The sequence below is a fragment of the Falco naumanni genome, chromosome 12 (assembly GCF_017639655.2).
Source record: "Falco naumanni isolate bFalNau1 chromosome 12, bFalNau1.pat, whole genome shotgun sequence".
Classification (NCBI taxonomy): Eukaryota; Metazoa; Chordata; class Aves; order Falconiformes; family Falconidae; genus Falco; species Falco naumanni.
In genome coordinates this window covers 13,597,185-13,619,257 of record NC_054065.1, presented here as the reverse complement: position 1 = coordinate 13,619,257, position 22,073 = coordinate 13,597,185, and the positions used below count along the sequence as shown (strand labels likewise).

The 22,073-nt window shown below is 49.4% G+C and overlaps 1 protein-coding gene across 3 annotated transcripts in view; it reads left to right on the top strand.

Annotated features, from left to right (window-relative positions):
* The window catches only part of MDGA1 (MAM domain containing glycosylphosphatidylinositol anchor 1), a 154,486-nt gene that overhangs the window by 111,699 nt on the left and 20,714 nt on the right, over positions 1–22,073 (top strand). Inside the window, exons 11-14 of one of the 3 annotated variants that reach the window (XM_040612262.1) lie at positions 2,804–2,981; positions 4,136–4,159; positions 11,378–11,518; positions 12,769–12,903. In XM_040612262.1, coding sequence (XP_040468196.1) covers positions 2,804–2,981; positions 4,136–4,159; positions 11,378–11,518; positions 12,769–12,903 — 478 coding nt within the window. Of the gene's footprint in view, positions 1–2,803; positions 2,982–4,065; positions 4,160–11,377; positions 11,531–12,768; positions 12,904–22,073 lie in introns of those variants that run through there. The other 2 variants (XM_040612261.1, XM_040612263.1) reach the window with 2 other exon arrangements.

The following is a 22,073-nucleotide window of genomic DNA, read 5'->3' as shown; positions in this document are numbered from 1 at the left end:
CATGCCCTTTAAACTGTGCTGGCAGCACACCTGGCCCTTTCTCTTGACAGCTGCAGCTAGCCCAGGGGAGACATTTAACCCGTGCTGCTTTTCACCTAGCAGAGCCAACCTTTCCAAAGACATCCTGGACCTGTTCTGTCAGGATGCCAGGACTGTAGAGACTGTAATAAGGATGTGTGGAAGGCAGCCTTGCTGGCAGATAGTTGCTGTGTCTGTCCAAGCTGCAGGTTGAATAGAGACAGGACATATGCTGAGAGAAGAGTTGGGTCCAAAGTATTTGATGGAGGGAAAAGCCCCTTGTAAAACTTTTCCCCTACACTCCAAGAGGAGGTACCTGCTAGTCCCCGGCTGTGCCTTTCCCATTACTTAATGATGCTTCTCTTGGGAAGAAGGACAGTTACGACCCATGGAGGGCATACATGCCTTTATTTCTGTTTCACAGCCAAACCTGGGTGCCAGCCAGGTATTTATTTGGTTAAACCCACATGCCCCTGAGGATAAACTCAACTGGGGGATCTAGAGCTTTGCAGTCCAGACTGGAGGCTGATTTCTCAGTTTGTCCTGGATTAGGTGATAATGGGGGAGTAAGTGATTTGACATTGCTCCCAGAGGCTTTAGATACCCAAATTCCACCTAACTCCCAGCTGAGGTGGAATTTGCACTGTCTGAATCTCACCCTCAGGTTTTTCTCCGACTCTCCATTTTGTTTCTCTTCTAAAGGTTATGTCTAGACAAGGGAAATGGCTCCTGACCTCCTCCTGTTTGCTGGCTGCCTTCCCAGCGCCCCGGCTCATGGCAGCCTGCGGGGAGGAGCTGCCCCCAGTCTCCCCCGTCAGGCTCCACTCCCCAAAAAGCCCTGTGCCAGGAGCCGTACCGCTCCAGGCTCCTGCTTCTGGCTTGTGACCACTCCTCTCCTCCCAGATAATTGGGGGTATGGTGCTAATGATCCCAGGTGGAGTCGTGGTCGCTGGGAGCCAGCTCCACTTTTGCTTGGCAAGGCAGTGGTGCGGAGGGCCGGCAGATGGGAGAGCTAAGTGGTAGGCAGGCCAGTTGGATCAGCACCCAGCTTGTCTGCGTGCAGATGGGGCGTTGTTGATATGAATGGATCCTGGCAGTATCCTGATGCCAAGTTGGTGCTTGGTTCCCAGAGGCACTGCCCTGGTCCTGCCCACTGAGGCTGCTCCGAGGTGGCTAGCAGGAGGGCACCGAGCTGGGGGAAGGCGCAGGAGCTGTTCCTGGTCCTTTGACCCACCTTGTCTGGGGGAGGAGGGTGCAGAAAGCAGTTCCTCAAGCAACTTGTGCCCTGACCTGTTCAGGTACAAAGGTCTCTTTGAGGTAAGGCAGGTACAGCATTGTTGTTCACTGTGAGAACCACGTGCAGCCTTGGGTTACCAGGGGCCAGTCCCTGCCCTGACACAGTACCATGGCAGGATCTGGTCCAGCCCTGGCCCTTTGCTTGGGAATACTGTCCAAGCTGTGGGCAGATCAGCTCTGGTGAAGAGGTGGGTCATTGGGTCCTGGCCGTGTTGGAAACAAACAGGGCAGTGGTGCAGGAAGATCACCAGTGGCAGCCGTTGCTTCTGAGCTTCAATTCACAGTTTTGCGCATTGAGGCTGGAGGCAGGGAGAGGAGGGATTGATGTGCTTGTTTTCATCAGGTGCCATGCCTGCAGTGCTCCCCTGCCCTGCCTTGCTGATGGCCTTCACTCCTGCCATGTCCTCACCCCCATCTTCTTGCCCCACACTTTCCACACCAACAGATTTTCTGTAAACCTTCCTCCCTGCATCCCTGTTCCAGTAATCCTGTAAATTCAGAGTTAATGACAAACACTGAGCCTGTCTATCAGGAGAATTGCCTTTGCAATGAAACCTGTCAGCCTAGAGGATCTGTCTGAGGCAGGGGAAGGCTTAGCATCTGGAACAGTGAACACTAGGCCATGGAAAGCCCTGCCAAAGGTCTTTTTACCAGGGCCAGCAGACCCAATAACATATATTGCCACAAGAATCCAGGAGCTGCACAGCAACAGGCAAGAAATTGTATCTTCACAGTGCAATCCTTGTTCTTGTCCTTCCCCTGCCAAGCAAGCGTGACTGTGGCAGGGAGGTTTCACTGACACGTAATTCATCATTTTTAGTGGTGGTGATTTTGACAACGGTATTTTTCCCATTGTTTTCTTGAAACTTCCTTGCTGCCTTAGCAAACTGAACAAGGTTCAGCTGGTGTGGTTCAGCTAGCATGGTTCGGCTCCTTCCTCAGAGGGAGCCTGTGAGCGACTCCAGAGGACCACTGACTTGAACTAGACCCCTTGCTGTGGTGTGCAGAGGCAGCATAGGCTAGGATGGATCCTGCGGAAGGGTGCTGAGAAAGCATGGCAGTAGACAGGTCCCAGTGAGGCACCAAATGAAATGCCGTGGGGCCCAGGCAGCAAATGAATGAATTCTGCAGCAGTGATTGTGAACTGAAGGGTATCTTGGCAAAATGTTGTGCTTTGTGGCCATGGAGGTGAGCTGGGTTCATTCCTCCCCTCTTGGAGACATTGGTTCTGACACAGTTGCTCCTGGACCTGTCGTTCAGGTTGTGCTCCCTGTCAGGAGGACCCCAAGGCTTCCCTTCAGGGAGAGCTCAGGCTCCTGGTCACTGTTCTGTACCAGAAGTGGGAATTTTCGAACCAATTCTGCATGAAAATCTCATTAATAAACTTGTCTGTATAGGAAGAGGAGGAACAGGGTGTTGGATGATGGGTAGGATCTCCCAGGCTTCCAGTTTCAGGATTTTCATAACACTGCGCTCTTTTTCTATGCAGCTGGCTCAGAGAAACACCATCCAAACCTTCATTCCTGTGCAGAAAATGGAGAAGGGCCTGCTGCTGGAGCACATCTTGCCCAACCTGAAAGTGCCTCAGAGCTATGAAGTTCGCCTGACACCCATCACCAGCTTTGGGGCTGGAGACATGGCTGCCCGCATCATCCGGTACATGGAACGTAGGTGTCTCCTCCTTGGTCCTGGCTACGAGAGCAGGTCTGAGCCTCAGGCCTAGGGACATGCATAGATGTTGCCTTCTGCGACCCTTGGGTGGACCTCTGCTCTATGGAGCTCTGATGGCATGGTGCTGTCACATTTGGCCACATTTTGGCTATTGCCGTCAATGCAGAGCAGTAGGTAGAGACCTCTGAGGTCCAGCCTCCACTCATCCTTCACTCAGCGGCTCTGGCTCGCACCCTGCCCTCCGTGGGCAGGAGAGCCCAGCTCCCCATCAGGCTATGCTGCAGCTTTCTGTGGTACACTGGCATGTTTTAGGGGACAGCCACTGGGCACTGCATATTAACCACATGCCCATAAAAGTAAGAGGATTTCAGAGGAGGCTTCAGTTCTTTCCAGAGCTGCATGCACAACTCCTGTCCTAACTAGTCACTGGTAAACTGTAGCTCTGTCCCATACCCTGAATCCCAGATCCCACTGATGTACGTTGACCATGCTTCTCTCCCCACCATCCAAACATCTTACAACTTTCCCCACCATCCAAACATCTTACAACTTTCCCCACCATCCAAACATCTTACAACTTTCCCCACCATCCAAACATCTTACAACTCTCCCCATTCCTACAACCCTATTATTTCTTTACTTCCCTCAGGAGTTTGGACCCTGTGTTTAACAGAAAGTACAGAGATGCCCCTCCTCCTATGTTTGCATGAATTCACACAACCCTCTTGTCCCGTGGAGTGACGGTGTGTCTGGTGTCCCCAGCGTACCTCTTGTCTCAAACTTCCACAGTGTCTCAAACTGTTTTGATGTCCTTCTTAGATACCAAGATTTGATACCTAAGTGGGTGCTATCCCAGCTGGTGCTCCAGAAAGAAAGAAACTCTTTGTGCTGCCGGAAGGGTTCCCCTGTGCAATCTTGGGATCACCCCTTAGGTGGGGTTTTCCTAAGATCTGTTTGGATCAGAGAGTCAGCATCTTGTTCCATCACCAAGGCAGACACAGAGCACTGCCATTTCATAGGGATGCTGCTAGGAGATTTGTGCATCTATGACCTCTCTTGATGTGTTTGTTTTATTTTCAGACTTTGATTGTGATTTGCGATTTGAGGGAGTACTAGCTGTTCTGACTTGTTTTTCTGTTTCCTCTTCCAGCAATCAACTATCCCAACCCAACAGGTAAGCAACAAGACCTTTATATTTATATTTTGAATGTAATGCATGTTGGTCAAGTGCTCCAGAAGATTAGGCAAGCCAAACAGCTGGAATACACAGCTGACTTTGTCAAATCTTTTCCCCCAAAAGAGGATGAAATTACATACGCTAATGCTTCCAGTAAATAATGCAATTTGTTGTACCTTGAGTTCTTGCCAGGAGATACGCACCAGAGATGTGCCTCCCACTCACACCTGATATCTCCTTGACTGGATAGGCTGTGATCTTGAACCCACCCTCCCCATAACATTAGCAATCTGCCTCTAGTAAGCAGGTTATTAAATGTTCCCCAAAGTATCTCTCTTTAAGGAATGTATATCCCCCATCCTCTTCTGACCAGGAAAGGTACCGCTTGTCATCTCTGCAGGCTGGTGTGGAGCAGTCTCCAGCTCATATCTGGTTCCTCTTGCAAACACCTTTCTTCTTCCCCTCCAGTGTCATCACTGTTTACTTGCTTATTTTCCTTCTGGTCATTCCTGCCAAGATGCGGACCCACCTTTATTGGGCAATGGGTTCCCATTGATTTTGAAAGCAGGATACACAACATCTCAGAAAGGTGGTCTTTAACAAGAACATGATGGTGCCGATCAGGCATAAAAGAGGGTTTCTAGTGTGCTGTGAGTACTGGTGGAGTGATCTTCAGGGGATGAAACAAATTCCCTTTGCTTCCACCTGGATATAAGCCCAGGCAAAGCTCTTGGGCAGAAACAGGCAGACTAGTTGCTGGTGGTCCATGGGGAGCAGGTGGTTCCATGTAGCTGTTCCTTTTTCCCTGTTTCCAGCTGCTGAGTCAGCAATCAGTCTTTATATATATTACTCTGTGAATATGTAGGCAAGTGCTGTTGCTGCACTGCAGGGTAGCAGTGGGAAGGAGAAGCCAGGATTAGGCAATGGAAGCCAGGAATCAGGGTATGAGGTTATCTTGTTAAGGCAGCCACAAGGCATTCACTCTTGCAAGCTCATGCTCTGAGGATGGTTTGATGAACCATACTCTGCCTGAATTCCCTGTGCTTTGCTTTTCCCCCATTTCCTGATTCTCTTCAAACACTCTCCAGAGAAGACTCACTGGGAAACACTGAGCGTATTGCCAAGGATCCACTCCAGACTGTGTCCCTTGGTACTCGCTAGAGGAGGCAAGCATCCCAGCCCACAGACAGAAGTGACAAAATCTGGCCTTTTTCTGCTTCTTTTCCAGAGCATAGATCACTGGTAAAGCCAGAGGAACTTGAGTCCTAATTGTGTCAGTCTCCTGGGTCTTTGTAAACTGAGCCTTCAGACTGCTCCCCTAGGGCTGCTTTGGCAGCTCGATTGAGACCAAGGCAACTGCATGAAATTTGCCTATGGTGGAGGATACTCAGCTACGCTTATATTTTCATAGAGTAAACCAAACACTTAGGGTTTCTCCTTGATAAAGTCACCCAGCCTGTGGTGGATATTGGGACCTCAGGGCCAGTCATCAGGGTCTTGCCCATGAGTACAAACCTTGAAATGACTGTCTAAACTCACCCCCACCACACTTGCTTTCAGAGATGCCCCTTCCTTCCAGACCTGCTGCCAGTGAAATATAAGCCCAGAGGCTCTTAGCTCTGTCTCTGAGCCACAGCTGAGCTCCCAGGCTCCCATCCCAGTAATATGGAAATCCCTGCTATTACCTCTTATTTTCTCACTTCCCCTGCTACCACCACCCCCAGGGAAAAAGGCTGGGACAGGTTTGTGAAGGTATCCTCACGCTAGGCTGCCCAGCCAAATTCTGAGAGCAAACATTGAGAGCTCTCCAGTGAAAGGCAGAGATTAGATGATTAATGCCTCTGGCAGACTGATCCAAGGGCATGCACAATGGTGATTAATTTACAAACTCTGAGAGTCACTTAATACAATTATTTCTTCATGCATTTTCTCTCTCAGCCTAATAAGATGTTAATGACATTGGGGCAAGCATGCATGTGGCATGGTTACAGAACCAGGTACTGGGGTTATAAAGCAAAAGCAAAGTAAAAGCAGAGAAAGTGAACAAAAGACATTGAGGATTTCAGATATTTAGAGGTTAGCAGTAAGACTGACTGTAACTCTTAAAAGTCAGTTAATCTGGTTCTAAAAACCAGAATTTGTCTTTCAAAAACAATCTTAAAATTATCTGAATTCTAAGGTATTACCTTAAAGATCTCTTAGAATAACTGATAATTTTAATGTCAAGACTAAATTCCAGTGCTGGAGAATCTGCTCTGTCCTTCTTACCTCTCCCACACAATGTCATTTGGATATAGCTTTCACTTTCTAACCCAAACCGTGCAGCGCTGCCCCACAAGATATTCCAGCTCATCAGCAGTGGATGGTTTAGTTTCCCTGGTTCTAGCAGATGTAACCTTCCAACCTTGATGATGAGGGTATTAAGAAGCATATGGGATTGCTGCAGGTTTTTTCTCTTGGCCAGGGTATCTTGCCCTTCCAGATCAGCAACACTTATTTCCCATGTATCTGCAGTCTAGCTGTGTGTGGTGCTAAAATGTTTTGGAATCACAGACAAGTACGGTGGGTGGTGGTCAGTACCAGATGCCGGTTGTTGTAGATTACCCTGGCTCATTCCTTACTGTCTAGTGCTTGTGTGTCCTGTCTCTGATAATGCCTCATAGTCCAGAGGCATCTGAGCTTGTTGCCCTCATATGAACACATGGGAATGAGATGTGAGCCTGGTGTTTAGAGTTGGATTCCTCAAATCTGTGCCCGTTCCTCGGGAATCTGTGTAATGCAAAGGTTAAAAAAGGGTGGCTGCCACCAATTGCTTGTATCATGATGGCAAACAGGATTGTCTGGGCCATATTATCTCCTTATCACAGATGGAGATATTAAAGCAGATGGCCATCCAGTGTGACCCAACCAGTTACAGTATTGAGAAGCTTTCTTCCATTACTGGTTATAAATGCTTTAGAAAGTTAACATGGGAAAGGCTGTTAAATGCTTTTTTCTTAGATCCCAATGTACTTTGAGGTCACAATACAGTTTTAATTGTCTTCATCTTCTGGATGGGGAACCTGATCTCCGGAGAGGAAGTGATAGCCTGTGGTCACACAGCAGGTCTGCAGCAGAGCTGAGGCTCAGAGCACGGTCCCTTATGTTCCAAGCCAGTTTCAGTCATCAGACCACAGTTAAATGACGAAGGCAATTTTATTCAAGTGTGCTCCATCTGCTATTCACCCATAGTCTGCAGCTAGAATAGAATTATTATTTTTTGCATTCATCTGGCATCCAGAATTTCAGGACCAGGGATGTCTTCTCCCTAAGGACTTGATATGAAAACCTCCATTATGTTTCTCAAGAAGGCAAAGCAACACAAAATGCTAATAGCCGCAGCAGAGGGTCACTCTCCTGGGCATGTAGGGAGGTGTCTGTAACTGGGAGCAAACATATCTGCGCTTCAAGCTGCCGCCACTGCAAAGCCTGCCAAGGAAATCTGTTTGGTGAAGACAGCTCTAACTCCAGCCTTTGAAGAACCAGCTCCCCTGCCACCTCCACCTCACCTCTAACAATCCAGAGAACAACTTCTGTGTTCAATATTTAAATCCACTGTTTAATTTTTAAATAGGAAGCTTCCTTTGTGCCACAGTGCTGAGGCAGGATCTTTGGCAGGTGGTGTGAATCTGCAAGAAGGTTTGCTTCACACAGCTGAGGTCAACAGTTAGATCACCGCCGTGGCCTCTGAGATACAGCAGATTGTTTAAAGGTTTTCTTTTCGGCTGAATCTGCCAGAATCTGCTCCTGGTGAGCCCAGCTGATAACCATCTAGAGGTGACATGCTGACTTGCCCCAAACCACCCTGAACATCTATCTAGTTATTCTAGGCACATCCACTTCTAGCTCAGAGAAATACCAGAGCTTTGCCTTCCTGTGGCTTGTTTTAAATCAAAGGACCAGGAGACAGAGCACCTGGGTTCTGTTTCCAGCTTTGGCACTGTTTGCTGTGACATTACACGTGTCTCTCTCTACTTTTGTGCATCTGTTTCCCCATATGTAGTGCAGGGGATATATAGAAAGAGGCCTCACTACCTCAAAGAGATGTTAAAAAGCCTTGTTCATTAGTTGTTGCAAAGTTATACCAAGCTAAGCAGAGGCAATGCGTTGTAGTTACAAACTCCTGCACAGCACATACACTTGATCATCTTGTGGTCTCCTGCATAGGACTGTCCTCTATTTTGTGCTCTTTGCTAGAAGTGTTGCCTTCTGGAAGAACTGCACATGAGTGAGAGGAGACGATGGAGTCAAGGCCCTGTTTTGGCATTAAGAGTTCTTCTCTTCAAACTTTCAAGTCTGCTCTGAGCAGTCTCACCTCACAGGTGTATGGTGCTTCTTACAAATGAGGCAGAGCAGTCCATCAGCTGGCATGACCAGGCCTTGGTGCTAAGCTGGGAATACTGTCCTCAGTCCTCTTGTTTTGCCCAGCTTGCTCTGATCTCCACCTGAGTTTGGGCTTTCTCCTTAGTCTGCCTTCCCTTTGGTTTCTGTGCCTTGTCTTTTGTGGTTTTGCTCCCTCTCAATCAGTTGCCTGGCTGGCCTCTGTTACAGCTTTCCACTCTGCTTTCCAGCTGATACTCGCTGTTAAGTGAATTTTGTGCTGGAGAAAGATGTCACCTTTCTCCTCAAAGGTCCGTGTGCAGAACAGGGTCAGAGGTGCAAACCATCCTGGTCCCTTTGATTGCAAAAGGACAGTCACAGTGGATCTTGGTGTGTAGGATAAGGCCACTGCAAGAGACAACTTCGGTCTTCTAACTGCAGCTGGCGACCTGGGAGCTGGCGCCAAGCAAATGTTTGTCTTCAGTCCAATGGAGAGAAGCCAGGGGTGTGACACCAGCCCAGCAGTATCAGAAAGCTTGTGGGCTCCAGCCCCATCTCTGATGACCAAGGGGTATCTGGTACAGCCACGAACTCCCTTCTTTCAGCTACGAAGGCTGGGGGGGGACCCTTAGAAGCTGCTTTCTCATCCTTTTCCCCCTCCATCTCCTGGATGGGGATGAAAGAGCCCCCCCCCGCCCCCATCCCACATAGCGGCCCTGCCTCAGACTCCACAGGCATCTGCCCAGTTGTCTGCTCCTGACTTCTCCTTCCTCCTTCAGCTCCAGCTGCCATGTGGCCCCCTGTGCTTGCACTTGGGAGCAGTGGCTAATTTGGATTAGGATGCTAATTAGAAATGAGCGGATTGAATAGAAAGCACTTAGCCAGGGTTAATCAGCAGTTAAGTGGCCAGCCCAGCCAGCTCCGATGGCTTTGCTCAGCTCCTCGATGGCTTCGCTCAGCTCCTCAGCTCGCAGGAGCAGCATTTCCCACTGAGCTTACAGAAATCCCAGCTGCCCTGCTCTGCCGAGCCCTCGGCATGCAGCGTGGTGCCCAACCTGTGGTGGCCCAGCCTGTGGTGGCCAAGACCTTCTTGCGGGCCACAGCACGAGGCTGCCTCCTCTGTTCTCACTGCTTTGGTGGAATGCTGGGGAGAGACAGGCGAGAAGGGGGAACCGATTTTCCTACCACAGGCGTGTGCAGGCTTTTGATGTCTGTTCAGATGACAGTCATTTCCAAATGGGAGGTGATGGGGAAGGCCTTAGCTACAGGGTAGGAACTGGGAGGTGCAGCGTCCTAGAGTCGAGATACCGTTCGTTTCGTGGGTAGGCTCTCCTCTCTGGTGCAAGACGTCAGATTTTGGTGTGCACGGTAGGTGTGTGAAGCTCCTAACCATCACAACACACCATGTCTGGAGCTTTTGGCCCTGACATCGCAGAAAGCTTCCTTTTCCCACCCCATCTTGGCACCCAGCTCGTAGGTTGCTGACCCTGCTCTGCCCTACATGTCATGCCAGAGCCACCCATGCTAGGACCAAGCGCCTCACGCCCAGGAACCAGAGCAACCCCCACTGAAGATACAGGAATGCAGGAGCCCAAGTAGACATTTTGGCTTCTCTTCATCTGGGTGGGATAACAGGAACAGTGTGGGGGATAAACCCCAAAAAGTTGAATCTTGCATCAGCATGCCATGGATGAGGTTTCTAGCACATTCCAAGCCCTTAGCAAGAGCCTTGTTTTCTTTTCTGTATGTTTTCTTTCATGGCTTCTAAGTACTTGATCTTTCAGTTTCATGGCACACCTCCTTGCTGTTATAGAAATGCAGAAGGTATAATATCTGTACTTACTGTGTCTGTGCCACTCGTGTGGTCTGAGATCCCACTCTCAGCCAACTCTCCAGCTCCAGTTTCTGCACAGGGACCTTTCAGAACACAAAGCAATTTTCGTATCGGGTCTTGGACCTGTTTTATCTTTGTCTTCTGCCTGTTTCCTCCATCCCTCTCCTACTGCATCATCAGTGAGAAGCTGGTTCTTGGCCTTTGTTTTTGTGGCTCAGGAGCTACCTTTTTACCACAAAGTTTACCATCTTCAGCCTGCCCAAGTCCAGTTCATTCCAATCTCTGCAAGTCCATATTGGGTTAGGTCTATGCACAAGATTTTTCACCTGTCTTACAATATTGCTGTAGGATGTGACTGTCTTGTGATAGTAATAAAACTGAGCCCTGTTGCACATGTGGTTGGTCCTACATAAAAATCTTTTACCTACATGACTTATTTTGTTAGGGGAACCAGCATAAGCTGCAATATCAAGTACGCCTTTTAGCTGGTATAAATTGGATGTACTCTAGCTAAATGACACATTTGTAGCACTGAGCAGACCTCTTCTCCACAGCTGATTTTTTTTCATGTGTGCCATAGTTTAGTTAAATATATAGCCCAAAGGGGGGTCATCTGCTGGTTCTTTTTCCTCTCTCCTGAGGAAATTATTCTATCATCAAGTTGTTCTGGTTTAAAAGCCCTTGTGACCTGTTTTCCTTCAGTGCTCCTTTTGCCCTCCTCTATGTATGCCCCCTCAGACCTCCCAGCAGAATGTTTTTCTCTTCAGCCCTAATAGCCTTCTTCCATTTCGTCAGGCTATTATATCCATCAACCTGGATTAACCCTTCCATAATCATACTAATCATGGACGTATTCCTTTTCAGCCACCTCCCGAGGCTGGGGGCTGCCGGTCTGTCCCCAGGTTCATGCAGAGCCTCGGTGGTGATGTAGCAGCACTGTGAGACTTGCTGCAAGCACCCAGGCAGCCTTGGGGAGGAGTTTTGAAAAGCAGCAGCTGACCAGCCCCTTCCCTTCCCTGCAGATAACACCTGCCGCTTTGAGGACGAGAAGATCTGCGGCTTCATCCAGGACAAAATGGACAACTTTGACTGGACCCGGCAGAATGCCCTGACCCAGAACCCCAAGCGCACCGTCAACACAGGGCCCCCCACGGACATCAGTGGTACGCCAGAGGGTAGGCACACATCTGGGTTTATTTTTGCTTGGCTGTGGAGACGAGGTGCATGCTGTCACTTGTCAGGAGTCCTACGGCTCTGGGAGCTGGTGCAGTGCTGATCTGCTTTCTGCACAAGATGCTTCTCCTCCGCATGGGGTGCAGGGAGCAGGCAGTTAATTTGCATGTTACTGATTGGCATTAAACACACAATTAAAACACCCACAATTTTGTTTAAGGGAATAGTGTGAGCATTAGTTCTTGTTACAAGCTAATTGCCTGCTGTCTGATGCCCTTGTCCCATTTGATGTTTGTTTTGAAGTCAAAAAAGGATAAACAAGTAGAAGAACATCTCTAACACCTAGAAACAGCCCTGCTAGTTTTAGACAGCTGTTTCCTCAAAGAAGGTCTCGGTGAGGCAAACAGATGTCCTTAATTCCAAGCAGGAACATCCAAGACCAGGTGAAAGCTCCCTGCAGGGTGGCAGCAAGTGCCTCACCTCTAGCTGGAGGAGAACGATGTTGGGTATTGCTCCCACTGGCTATGCATGGAGTACATGCTCCCATTTTAGCCAGCTGTTACTTTCCCCTTTCTCTAAGACAAAGAGTAAATTTGTATGCAAGCACAAATCTTTGAACTCAGAAAAAATAGGAAACATCCAATGGCCAGCTAAGGAAATGGCTTTTCCCATTGGTGTTCGGTAACGCCAGCCCGACCGAGCATTGAAAACAATGCCAACAAATTCAATAGCTAATCTGTTCCTCCCTGGATTGTTAACAACTACTTTGGTATTGTTCTCTTTAGGCAGCAGTATTGTTTAGGCCAGATAACCAAATCCTCTCTTCCCCTGCTTGAGGCAGAGAAATTAGGCTGGGATGGTTTCTCCCTCCTTATTCTGGTTTTCTCCTTACACAGTGCAGTCAGCTCTGGGCCCCTCATGCTGCAGGAGAAAGGCTCATTTTGCACCCAAACAGATGCGTGTGTGCATGTTCAGGGACTCCTCTGCTGCGTGCACTCCCAGCGGGTCTGCCAATGCCCATCTCTCCTGCTCTCCCCTGGGCACTGCAGAGGCGGGGAGGCACTGCAGGCATCCTGCAAGTGTCTCTGGCTGGGATCACAGTGGGTGCGGAGCAGATGGGAAGAGAAAGGCCATGTCTCTCAGAGGAGGAGTGGTCTCCCGGCCTCCAGCATCCCGTCGTCCGCAGGAAGGGGGACCAAGCGCATGCTGCCTTTCCCCACCTTTCCCTCTTGTTCTGTAGGTTATTACATGTTCATCGAGGCGTCCCGGCCCCGGGTGACGGGAGACAAAGCCCGGCTCATCAGCCCCCTCTACAACATTACTGCCAAGTATTACTGTGTCTCCTTCTACTACCACATGTACGGGAAGCACATCGGTGAGTACCCTTCGGGAAGGGGAAACCCCAGCCTAGTGTGGGCTGTCAGGGAAGACCTCCAGCCGCTTCCTCCACCAGCTGTGCCTGCAACCAGCAATTCAGGAGGGTGGGAGTCCTACTCCAGTGCTCAAAGCGCCAGCGTGGGCTGTTGCTTTCAGATACTTGTCCCTTACCCACACCCCAGCAGCATCAGGGTTGTGAAGCTGTTAGAGCCCATCCTCGAGGCCACATCTTGCAGTCAGCCATCACCCCTTCCCCTCTGGCTCACTCCTCTAGTGTAAGGCTCCCTACCCTCCACAGAAAGAGCATTGTACCCGTGTGCACACATTTTCCCCGCTCAGGGCCACAGCCACCTTGCTCCAGGCAGCAGGACACCAGGTGAACAGTCTGTCCATCGGAGAGGAGACAGAGGTGGCGGAGCTTTGTGGGACCAGAGGGCTCTGTGGTGGCCACAGCTATTTTGGGGTGGGCAGGATGCGTGTTCCCTCTGCTGTGCCAAGGGGCTGTCTGCTCAGTCTGACTCCCTTCTCTCTAACTGGAAGCTTACGAGTGCAGCAAGCACCCCAGAAGCGCCTGGCACACTAATGAGTTTCCATATCCAGTCAAGGAGCAATTGCTAATTCGTCACCTCTTGATTATAATTTCATTAATTTGAATAATAGATGCACTCTTCCCACAGCACGCTGGGTTATTAATCACCTGCTGGACTGGAGCCTGACTGAAAAATCAGGGCCCAGGCAGGAATGTGTCCGCCCTTCAATAAACGGGGTTAATTAACAGCTCTCTGCTCAGCACCATTCATGTCACTGGGAGGGAATATGCTCCTGAGTCTGGCCACCATGCCTTGCGCACGTGTGGCACGGCAAAGAGGTGAAGCTGCAAAGCCTGGGATCTCCTTCTCTCAGTGGGGGTGAGGCTGAAACCCTGACCCTGTGGGTGCCAGAGAGTAAGGGCTGGGCTGCGGTTCACTGAGCAGGTCTCCATCTCTGTCTTTGCTCTGAGGGCTTATATTTGCTGTCTGCGCGCAGTCCAGCGAGGTCGGAGGTGTCTGCATGTGCCTGCATTCCCCCTGCAGACAGCCTGCTCCGTGTTCTCTTCACGCTGGTGGGGGCAGGTTGCTGAGGCAGAGCACTGTCGGTGTTAGTGTGCACTGGGTTCTCGCGGACCTGCTGGCCTTGCTTAGCTGACAGGGTACAGCTGTTAATGCTGGCTGGCATGCTCCCTTTGCTCCCTGCAGTTGTCCGTTGTGGTCAGTCAGCCTTGCTGCCTAATTCCTGCACATCTCCTAGAGGCTCTGAAAAGGATTTCATTCTTTGTGATCGCAATGAAGGGTGGCGCAGACCGGTGGGAGACGGGCAAGGAAAGAAGTGGAGGGAGGAGACCTCTCTTGCTTTGTTCCCTTTAGGAATACAGCTGTGTGTCATTTTTCCAAGTTCATTTCATGGAGAAAGTAAAAGCCTGTCAGCTTTTGCTTGCTTTTGGAAGAAAGCTCTGTTTTACAGCTCTTATGTGGTGGTCTGTCTGGAGAGGGGGATGGACTGGACATGCCAGGGAACCAATTCATTACAGGTTTCTGGCTTTTAGTGTTTTAACTCTTTATTCATTTACTCCACCAACAAATTGTGCAGATCAAAAGGTACGGTGATTCCCAAGACCTAAGCAAGCTGCCGAGTGCCATTTTCTATTCCTCAGCTTCAGACGCCTTTTATATCTGTTGATTTTTCTCTTCATACTCAGTGTTGCTGCCCCTGCCTGCTTCCCATATTCCGTCTTGCACAAAGGGGCTGATAAATTTGTGCGAGGTGGATAGACTCTGTAATGCCATATGATGATTTTTAGGGTGGGTGCTGTTGAGCTGAGAGTGAATAAATTATTTTAAAATTACACTGACTAGATAAGAGTCAGAGAATGAAAGAGAAAGAAATGAGGGAAAGTTCTTTTTCTCCTGGCCTGTGGAATATGTGGGTTGGTCTAGCAAATCCACAATGTATCTGTCTGCAAAATTGAAATTCAGTACCTTGTATCTGCTCTCTACTCTGGGGTTTCTTTCTCCTGGTAAGAGTCAGTCATGGTGTTCTGTAATCGTTTCAGCTTCTCTTCTACATATCGGGCACCAGGGTGAAACTGAGACCTCTCCAGGAAAAATCAGAATACCTAGTAATCCTAAAATCATCTGGTTTTCAACATTCCTGCTGTGCTGCTTACTAACTCTGATGCTGCTTGGTCTTCTTCCTTACTGCCATGCTGGCAGCACTCTGGCATAGCTGTCCTCATCCCTGCACACGCACAAATGAACCCGCGTTGGGACAGGCTTTGTTTCACCAGCAGGTCTAACGGCTCCATCTATGTTTCTAATGCGTGTTGGTTACTCCGTGCCTGGTTTTGCTTGTGCGGAGGTTGTGAAACCCTGCTGGAAAGCTTTAGCTTGTTCAGAGGGTGCCAGGCTCAGTGCTTTTGGTGGCTGAAGTGGTCTCAGAGTCCCCTGGCGAAGTGGCAGCCTGCCTGAGGGCAAAGAAGGTTTTTTCAGCTCTTCTTATTTAGCCCTGGGTTGGAGGTGAGTGCCCCCTCCTAGATACAGGGCTCCTCGCTACGACTTCTCCTGTCAAATGAGGAGACAGACCCTGGCCTCCTACCCGTATCACATATGCAACAATGTGAAGGTAGTGATGGGGTGGCTGCAGCCCTGGGCCATGTCTTGCTTCCCATATGGCCAGCTATCCCTGATGCCTGCGGACACGGCCCCAGCCCCTGGCCCACCTAGTGCCAGCCCAGTCCTACCAAGCCAGATGCCAGCCCTGCTGAGCCAGCCGCAGCACTGAGCATGAGAATATCAGGTCACTGCTGCTGGAAGACAGTTCCAGCAAGAGGACATCTCCCAGCCCAAGCTCTCCTAGCAGCTAGAGCTCCATCGTGGAGCAAACTGAAGCTCTGTCACTATGAAAAGAAGCTGTATAAAATCCCGACATTTATTTATTTTTTTAATAACCCTTTTATTACCTTCCCCCCCCTCCACAGAACTTGAAAGCTGGTTTACTCTCACAATTTGACTATAAAATATCCATAGCCATCCAGGCAAATCTTCCCTGGGAGAGTTCCCAGACACTACTCGTTTATAATAGATATGACGAAAGAGAGAAACGGAATACAAATGGAGCGTTTGTAGCCATGGTATAAAATATTCAGCGACTAGCAGAGCAGGGTGATGTTGAATATCTCTCAGATGATGAGAGAGCAGGGTGAAGGGGAGCTCCCTGGAGGCAATTCCTGTTCTTCTGGAGTTATTTGGTCATTGGTTTTCCTTTCTCAAGCCCCCTTCGGAGTGAGCATTCGCATTGCCCTGCAATCCTGCCAGCCCAAACACAAAGATCAGGAGGAGGGGAAGGAAAGAAATCCATTTCCACCAGGCATTCAAGAATGAGGGTGTTTTGCTTGTGGCAGGTGCAGGTGTATCAAATGAGGAATTGCTCGCTTGCTTCAGGAGAGGAGGCTAGCCGTAGCGGGCAGCAACCGGCCACCGAGGTCGGGAAGCCTCTTTGTCCATTTGGCTTGGTGAGTCAGCGTCGCAGCTGCAAGAAGATCCTCAGGTCCCTGCTTCAGCCATTGGACTCTTCTTCCTTCCTAGGCGCTGCCTGGAAGGGGGATGCTTTGAGGGGACAGTGTCACTGACGGGCTGCTCCCACAGCAGTCCCCTGCCACCTCTCTGTCATGTCTCCTAACTCAGTGTTAGCCAGATTGTGATCTGCACGACCTCCTGCCTACTGCTGGATGCTCTCTCAGACTCTACAGCCAAAGATGCCTTCATGGCCAGACCACAGGAGGAAGGTTGCTCAGAGGGACAGGGACATCTCAGCCACAGTGGATTTAGCTTTTTGTGTGGCCATTGTGATCCTGGTGGTACACAGTAATTGCTGACGCTATAGCTCCCTGCCTTGTGAGCCAGAGACTGTGCTCATGGGGGAAAAACTTGGGTCAAAGAGTTTACTTGCTCACAGGGGTACCTACATAAAAGCAGTGATATAGGATGTACCTGAGCAGCATTTTTTAGCCTTCTCCTGATTTGTGAGCTCACTGGTATGTGAATGGTTCAAAGCTGCATCAGGGGAGGATCAAACTAGGTATTAGGAAACATTTCTTTACCAAGAGAGTGGTCAGACACTGGAACAGCTTTCCTAGAGAGGTGATCGAGGTGATCAGGCAGTTGGGCTAGGTAATGGTTGTAGGTCCTTTCCAACGGAATTATTCTATTCTATTCTGTTCTGTTCTGTTCTATTCTATTCCATTCTATTTCTTTTCTATTCCATTCCACGCCATGCCATTCCACGCCATGCCATTCCACGCCATGCCATGCCATGCCATGCCACGCCACGCCACGCCATGCCATGCCATGCCATGCCATCCCATGCCATGCCATGCCATGCCATCCCATCCCATCCCATCCCATCCTATCCTATCCTATCCTGTTCCAAGATACTATGAAGAACCATGCTTGGGACTGATTAGGAGGAATTTTGGTTCTGAGTCACTAGAAACAGTGAGACCTGATCAGATCACTTGCCACAGCATCCAAGTTCAAGAAAGCCATAAGCTGTTTCACAGAGGTAATTGGGTTGTAGGCAGGCCACTTACACTGGTGGTGTCACCACAGACGCCCTCCTGCTGAGTAGGAAACACAGAACTGGAAGGCCACCAAACTGAATTGCTTCTTTACTTCTTCAACTAAGATAATGCAGCCAGTGCAAAGGTGTTTGAGAGGTTGTGGTGGATGATCACACATGGGAGCCATTGTTAGCATGCATGCCATGTGGCTGCATCTTGTTTCTGATGAATGGCAGAGCTGTCGGGTTGCACAGATTGACAGGTACCGGATATATCAAAGTAAAAGCAATTTGAACAATGAAGATGTCCTTTTCTGTAAGATTCAGCATCATAGCTCCCTTGTTCCTACCCAGACCTTGTTTGTGGACACAGCACCCTGCTACTGCACACAGTTATACAGGTGGCACTCTGGAGGTAGCTGCATTCTGTTGGATATGTAAAGTTTGCCTTATATAAAAATACATCATTCATTAAATCCATGCCATTATCTCCAGTGCAATAACACTACACAGTAGAGATTACATCATTGGATTGATTGAGGGGAGGCTGATTTTCCTAATGAGTATGATTCACTTCCCTCTAGGCTCTTGAAAACAAGTTGCAGTTAGAATTAAGTGAACAGTTTGTAATGAAAAAATGTATTCAGTTTTTTTAATAACCTTTCCACTTCTTTAGATGGGTTCTTGGCTTTACTTGCTCCTCCATCAATAGATGCGTATTTGACTAATGTTTTGTGCAGACATCCAGTAGCTTCCTGTGGGCTATGGCGTGGACCCTTTGTATAGACTGTGGTCTCTTCTGGTAGTATCTGCTTGTTTCTGGGGGGAAGTTAGTCAAATACCATGATCACAAGCAAGGATTATAAATACCTGGCAAGATAACCACGTATTTGTAAAGTGTCATTCAAGCTCTGTAGGTTCAATACAGTGGCTCTGAACCAAAAACCATTAAAAGTCGTTGTTTTGCTAAAGACTTCAGTGGACTTTGGATTAGAGCCATAGATTTAAAGATTATTAAGACCAGATGGGACCAATACATCATCTAATCAAACTTCCTGCATAACCAAGGGCAGAGAACTCCCTTCAGTTACGCTTGCTGCAGCCCAGTAAATACTGTATGTCTATACCTTCACTGGATGTTTACTGACAAAGAGCACCAACAGCTTGCTTGACATGGTGTGCAGATGTGGGACTGATCCCTAAACCAAAGATCTTGGCATGTAAAGCTGAAGAAGACTTGGAGAGGAGGGAAAGGTATTCAGATGTGGGTTGGCTCCATGTCATTTTTATTCCACAAATAACATGTCTTCCTGTTGATGCAGGCATTCTGCTCTAGTACCTTGAATTTGAGTACACTGATCTCTGCCTTTCCGTGCCCCTTGCTAAAAGTGCATTACTGAATCAAGTTCCCAGTGCAAATAGCCACTGAAATGTTGCCGCCTTCAAAAGTCCTCTTCTTCTGTTTTACCAGTCATGATCTGACCACATTCCTGGTGCAGAATTTGTTGGGAAGGTTGTCAGGGGCACGGATTGCTGACACCAATTCATTTGCACATGCCCTGAATCCTCACAGATCGTCTTTGCTCCTGCTCACCTGATTGGAGTCAGAGTTGTTTGTCTGGTGGGAAGCTGCTATGATCCCCCCTCCCTTCCACCAGGCTCTCAGCAAAGCATCTTTCCATCCAGACTTGGCTCCCAGCAGCAGCAGCAGTGTTGTGCCAAGTTGAGTAGCTCTAAGGATATACTGCAACCTGATTATCTCCTGAGATGTTGTATCAATTATTCAGACCCTGGAATTGCTAGATACAAAACTTAACAGACACTTAAGAGGAAACAGGAGCTCTCAGTGCATATCCAGCTAGTTCTTTAGTACTCCCAGGCTGCTCTTCCCTTCTCTCCATGGACCATTGCCTATTTCAGCGGTGCCATAATTGTACTAGCGGAGACTGAAGCCGGTCATTCCAGGTGCACATTTGGAGACTCCCCCTGCCCCCAAGTGTTCTGGCAGGATAAAGACTGGGGGGGGGGGCAGAGTGCACAACTATCTTGCACTAGTTGGGCAACCACCCCAATCTGTTCTTGAACTTCAGGAAGACATGGTTTTGTAACATGTATTGAAACGCTTCCCAGAAAATCAAAAAATGTTCAACAAATGTCAGTCAGCACCATTACCTCCAGGAGTGACTGCCTCTCCCAGAGGGACCTCTGCAGGGACAACAGGCACCCCAGCACCTGAAGGAGCTTGCGGGTCAAGGTCGGGAGTCTCACTGTCTCAGCCAGTCCCCTGGAAGTTTTTGGAAGTTTTCTGGTAAAAGTACAGCCAGGCATGAAACAGAAAAGTAGTCTCTTGCTACAGTGCATCTTGCCTCAGAGCTGGGAACACAGCCTACTCCAGCAGCCCTCCTGCAGCAAACCGCTTCCCAGGCCTGAAACAGTCACCTCTCATGTTTCCGTGGGTCAGGCAGAAGAGGAGGTCAGAGAACACATTTTGAGAGGTGTCTTCAGTTCAACAGGAAGAATATGTGATCTCAGCTGCTCATTCCTTCTGTCTTGCTGGCTTCAGCATCACACTAAAACAGCCCATCTGCTCCAAGCCCTGCAGCCGTGCAGCTGCCCCATGCTTGGTTCCCCACACTGAGACCACAGAGTGGGTGATGATGGTTGTTAATAGGGATAGAGAAGAGACAGGTGATGTCTTCCTCAGCCTAAGTACATCTGCTTCTGCAGGATTTTTGTCAGGAAGCGTTCCACACGCACCACTTGTAATCTGGGGGCTCTGGGAAGCTCCCTCCTCTCTGGCTGAGGTCTTTGTGAAGCCTGCCCTCAGAAGGGAGGCAGGCAGACTCCCCCGGCCTGGCTGTTGAGCTCTTTTAAGCCTGGCAGTGTCTATGAAGCAGACTTCTGTTTCAGCTCCTCTGAGAGCTGAGCGCAGCGCGTGCTCTCAGTCTGAGGGCTGAGCACATGAATTGCGCAAAGGACCCAGCTGTCTCTGGTGGCAAAGATGAAAGGGTCCGTTATCAAAGCTGGGAGAAGAGAAAGCATTTGCCTGGAGGCATCTGGGCATGTCAAGAAACAGAGGGTGAACAAGGAGCAAGCAGACCCCCACAGCAGCTATGCTGAGTCTGCAGAATCGATGGGAAAAGTTGCCTATTCATGGTCTCCTTCTTGCTACGGTCCTTGGACTCCCATTTTCCCCCAGGTTGGTCTCTCCTCCCTAAGATACTGCCCAGCACTGCTGGGGACCACCAGGTACGGCGACAATAAGAGGGAAGGAGCTTCCCGGCTGCCTTCAGACTGCTCGATTCCAGAAAGCGTTGGACGGAAAGAAAGGTGTGCTGCTGCAGCTCACTCACCTGAGTCGCAGAGCAAGTGTAACGATCCTGTCCACAGGCTGCTCAGCATTGCTGCCTGTGGAGGCTTATCTCCACAGGTGCTTCACCAGAGTAAGTCTCAAACCCTGCCTTGGACTTGGTCTTTGTAATGACAAGTCATGACCTGGCATCTACTCTCTGTAGGGTCTTAGGACCATAATTTAAACAGTTTATTCTGGGCCTTGAGATTAATTTAGATGCTCTAATATACAGCACTCAGCTTTAGGAGGGAGTTGAGTGATGCAGGCTGCCAGGTGAGAAGAGAGGGTGGTGTGTCTGACAAAGACCAGCACTGGCTGTCTTCCTACTCAGGACAAACAGGAGTCTGAACCCACCAAGTCACCCCCTGGGCTTCCTCTGGAGCCCTGTCTGGACATACCAAGCCCCTGTGCAGGTGGTTTTGCTGGCAGCTGAAGCTGGGCCCAACCCCGCTTCCCCATCCCATGCCCCATAAAGGCTAATTCACATGCCTTCCATCCCCCCAGCCCCACGTGTCCACCAGGAATGGTGCAGAAATAGTCTCCCAATTGCTCATTAAATTAAGGGCAAGATGGTGCTGTGTTTGGGAGGTTTAAGACCACAATAAGGGCAGCAGGGCTGGGCTGGTTTCGGGCCCACAGAAGCTGCCCACCTTGCCCTGGGGGAGTCAGAGCTTTGCGGGTGCATCCCCACCAGCACGTCCCATCCTGCTGGCCAGGAGCTGCACAGAGAAGGCAGTGGCCTCCACTTCGGTGCTGAGCACCCGGGGCTCCCTCTGCCCTGCCTGGGGCTGTCAGAGGCAGCACTGGGCTCATACACAGCTGTGGCCCTGACTAGTGACCAACTCTGAGCTTACCCCTGAACCACCCTTTCCCCTTACTCTGCTGAAATCGTTTCCTTCTGCTACTACAGCCAGCTTTCCCTGACCACACACTTTGGACCTTTAGTACATCTCCCCTCCCAACAGAATTTCACTGACAAGGTGGGGGTTTTTTCTTTCTGTTAAACAGACAAAAAAAAAAGGATTTGATCCAACTCTAGTTAATCTATTCAAGCTCAGCAAGGAATGCAACATTGCTGTTTAAGAAGGGTCTGTTTCTGCCTGCTCTGCATTTACACAGATCGTATTATTGCAGGCTTGCTTGGAGAGCTCCCAAAAGGCAAAGATGAACTCTCTGGCTACTTAGGTAGAAGTAGTGGCTATGGAAAGGTCATAACTCCTTTC